This window comes from Gossypium hirsutum, chromosome D09 (assembly GCF_007990345.1).
Source record: "Gossypium hirsutum isolate 1008001.06 chromosome D09, Gossypium_hirsutum_v2.1, whole genome shotgun sequence".
NCBI lineage: Eukaryota > Viridiplantae > Streptophyta > Magnoliopsida > Malvales > Malvaceae > Gossypium > Gossypium hirsutum.
In genome coordinates this window covers 25,517,953-25,521,856 of record NC_053445.1, presented here as the reverse complement: position 1 = coordinate 25,521,856, position 3,904 = coordinate 25,517,953, and the positions used below count along the sequence as shown (strand labels likewise).

The 3,904-nt window shown below is 30.4% G+C and overlaps 1 protein-coding gene across 1 annotated transcript; it reads right to left on the bottom strand.

Moving 5' to 3' along the window:
- Window positions 1-1,060: 1,060 nt before the first annotated feature.
- Window positions 1,061-3,643, bottom strand: LOC107892035 (40S ribosomal protein S7). The gene is made up of 6 exons (XM_016817001.2): window positions 3,483-3,643; window positions 2,513-2,596; window positions 2,342-2,415; window positions 2,130-2,253; window positions 1,550-1,732; window positions 1,061-1,348 (listed from the first exon to the last, which is right to left on the bottom strand). Exons 2-6 carry the CDS (start codon window positions 2,585-2,587, stop codon window positions 1,229-1,231), a joined length of 576 nt encoding a protein of 191 aa, XP_016672490.1. The 5' UTR covers window positions 2,588-2,596; window positions 3,483-3,643; the 3' UTR covers window positions 1,061-1,228.
- Between the last annotated feature and the right edge of the window lie 261 nt (window positions 3,644-3,904).

Genomic DNA, 3,904 nt, shown 5'->3' with positions numbered 1-3,904 from the left:
TTTTATTATAGCTTTCTGTAATTTCACCTCAGATTTTCGTAAAATTAGTTAATATACTTTAAGGGAAAAAAAAAACCTTAAACTACTACACACTTTTAACATCAACATAAAATTTAAAGACTAAGCAATTAATTGTGATATGTATATAAACACTTTTAAAAATATTATTTTATTTATTATTTAATAAGTTTATCAAATTCACATCAACATTAAATGTTAATCAATTTAAAATTTCAAAATATTTTAATTTTAATATTAAAAGCAATAGTTTCCATGAGTAAAAACAATAAAAACAAGGTTTTTTTTGTATATTAACTTAAAATTATTTCTATTCGTAAGTCATAAATTTTAATTAAAATGTTATTTCGTTTAATTTTTACATAAAAAATCTATTAATTAGATTTTATTCGAATTAATTTTATTTATTAATCTCTTTCATCAATTTTGTTTTGGTGCCTTTAATATCTATTGTATAATTCATGTTTGGATTTCGATCTCAAAAATATCAGGATAGGTATTTTCTCCTAAAAAATACCATTTACATAAACACTTACTGATCACTATTAATAACGAATAGCCAAATCTGGGTCTTATAAAATGACACCAAGTTCAAAAGCCCAACCAGCTATCCTCGTAATGCCTTTGTTTGTATCATTGCACTTCCCTCGAGAGATCAAAGACCTCTAAGCCAATCTTCAAAGAACCTCAAAACCAGGGGATATGGCCCGGTTCTCCATTGAAAAAAGTGATTTTTTAATTTTAAATGTTTTTATTATCGTCAAAAATTGTGATGAAAAAAATGATTTTAAAATGTTTATTTTATAAAGTAAATAAATTTAAAAATAATTTAATATGATACATAAAATATGATAAAAATTTAAAAATAATAATTCATGATATTTAAATAATTTAATCTAATAGCACGATATAAAATAATCTAAAATTTTAATTAGTTAATATAAATAAAATATTTTGAAAATTTTACTATAGCATTTGGATGAAAAAGCTTTCATCGCAATTTTTCATTGCTTTAAACAAGAGCATAAGAATGAGAATAAAATTTGTCAAACAATAATAACCATTTTAAGCTCAATCCTACACCATCCCAATGCATACCACAAACTAAATCATAACAAGGAAATATAATCCATATGACTTTGCTTACCAACTCTTAAAAATGTCAATTTTAACCAGAAATAAGGTTTCACAACACTTCAAAAAGGACTATCTATGCCTCCATCACTGGGAACTCAAACACGACATCCTTTCCAGCAAGCTTCCGGTAAACTGCAGAAAACGTCTCAAGCTTGTACTCTGTGTTATTTCGTTCCTTGGGGTCCAAATACACCTGCCCAAAGAGGGTGGCAGAGAATGAAAGAACATTAGCCTTCAAAAAGTTAAAACAAGATGACAGCCATTATGATTAAACAAAACCAATTGAAGTTGAGGACAGCATATTCACAACACCACAATTCTTTCACTCCTAACATTTAGCAATCTAAAGCTAGAATTCGTGTTAGTTAACAATTACAGTGCACAAATGTTGTACCTTCATTATCTTTGATCCATCAATTCTATATCTAGTGCGCTTCCCAACAATCTCAGCAGGTAAGACAACATCTTCTAGCATTGCCTCATGTACAGCAGTCAATGTGCGGCTGCGTGGCCTCTGAACTGCAGAACCTTTCTTTGGAGGCCTTAATATCCTCCGGGTGGCAATAAGAATCACATCCTACAGTATATATAAACCAAGTAAACACTTAAAAACAAGAACATGTGCATCGATTAAACCAATTGGAAGTCATTATCAATAAGAACTAGAGATTTATGTTAAAGGTTAAGCCAGATGTAAAAGAATTCGAGAACACATACATTTATTAAAAGCATAATTAATCTATTATTTCTTGCAGAACAGCAATGTATCAGAGTAGAACGACCCAATGATGAAAGCATCTTATGCAACATATATGAATTTAAAGTTTACCATATTCTGTACTAAATGGTAATGCACTTAAAGAAATTGTAAATTTGAAAACCTAAATAAATTCACATTCAGGCTGGTCTTACTCTAATTGTTTTCATTATACAGAAGGAAGAAATTTGAAAGAGTAGCTTGGTCCTTCACTCACCTTGCCACTGAACTTCTTTTCAAGTTCCCTCACAAGCTTAACATGAACCTTGCGGAAAGCTTTCCTCAATCTATATGGGACATGGACAACAACAGCTTTCCGGCTCCCAGAAACATCAATTTGGCTGCATGTAAACAAATTTATATTAATAATATGACCGAAAAATACACGAGAGAGCTAACAAGTAATGCATCCCAGTGAGCAATTCTTACACTGCTGAATTAATATAGAGATCTTTAAGGTCACTTTTCAGATCTTGATTGGTATTCTCCAAATCAAAGAATGCCTGAAACAGAGAAGTAAATGCACATGTAATGAAATCATAACCAGAGCACATTTGCAGGAACTTTTCAAGTGAAGAAAACATAAGAACATTATAAAACCTGCGCAACAGACTCCTCAAATTCTGTTGGTTCAGCATCCTTATCTTTGTGGATCTTCTTCCTTGATGTATACATCTTTGAGATCTGCATGAATGGATAGATAAAAAGTTGAAAGGAATTTTAGGAATTTCAAACAAGTTCAATTACAAATCAGATTGACCAGAAATTCGACCAAATATTATCCATAGGCAAAATTTCACTTAATATTAAAAAAGATAAGATCCAGCTCTCAGTTTTATTACCCAATTTATGATGTGCAGGACCATGATACCACTTTCAGAAGAAATAACAAGTTGGATGTTTTATAAAGTTCTCATTATGCCAAATTTCAACTTGGAATGCTCTATACCGACTTGGCAACTTATACTAGAACATTGTAGTTAACCAATTACTCTGGCAACCCATCAGTTCTATACTATATTATCAGTAAACTGACATTAATCTTGCTGATTTTAAGTGATTGTTAATTGATTCCCATAGTAAGTTAAATGACAAAAATTTGAGCACACACAAAGTTTAGGATTTTTCACACATTTTATCTCAAAAAGACAACATTGAATTACAAATGTCAAAAACCAAAATCCAAGATTCAAACAAAACTATTAGCTCAGAAAGTAATATATATATCGACACACTAACAGATAGAGAACCCTAAAGAACATTATTGAAATCCTAGAAACAGAATTGAATTACTAAAAGTAAACAGCCGAATCAGAATCAAAACAGCATTTATTTCCATCTACATTTTTCCAGCATATAAACAAGCCACAGAAAATTAGCATATCTTGCAACAATCAGAGTAACAAAAAGTCAAAAAGAAAGCTCTGTCACTCTGTTGTTTTATGAGAAAACTGAATATGAAAATAATAAATAAATAACAAAGACATATATCATCATTCTCACTCCTTTTAAGACATTTTGCGCATTTTCTAGGAAACCAAACAGGTGATTGGAAAATGAAAAGAGGTACCTGAAAGAGAAGCCAAAAATGGAAGAGATGAGAGACACCAAAGTGAAAGAGGAGGCTCTGTTTTAATTCTCCACCGTGAATAAGAAACCCTAGGGTTTCAGTGGAAGGCTACGATGTTTCTTCTACACGTGGACGGATGTGATTCAGTTTGGTTTACATTCGGGCCGGGATTTACATTGTCTGACTTATATGGGCCTTTATAATAAGTATGGATTTGAGTTGTAATGGTTCTTACATTAAGTTTCATTACAAGCTAAAAAAAAAAAAAAAAGTAGAGTTCGGTTTTCTCCAAATTTGAAAGTCCGTCTAATTCAAGCTCCTAATAATTCAAGTTTAAAAATTTTGAAAAAATTTAATCAATGTAAAAATTTAAATTCGAGATTAATGAACAACTAAACATGCAATTAATATAATTAATATAA

Coding starts and splice junctions, on each gene's coding strand:
- LOC107892035 (XM_016817001.2), bottom strand. CDS start 2,587: ATGTATACATCAAGGAAGAAGATCCACAAAGATAAGGATGCTGAACCA. Junction 1,733..2,129: donor AAAAGAAGTTCAGTGGCAAG/GTGAGTGAAGGA, acceptor TATATACTGTAG/GATGTGATTCTTATTGCCAC. Junction 1,349..1,549: donor ATGGATCAAAGATAATGAAG/GTACAACATTTG, acceptor CTCTTTGGGCAG/GTGTATTTGGACCCCAAGGA.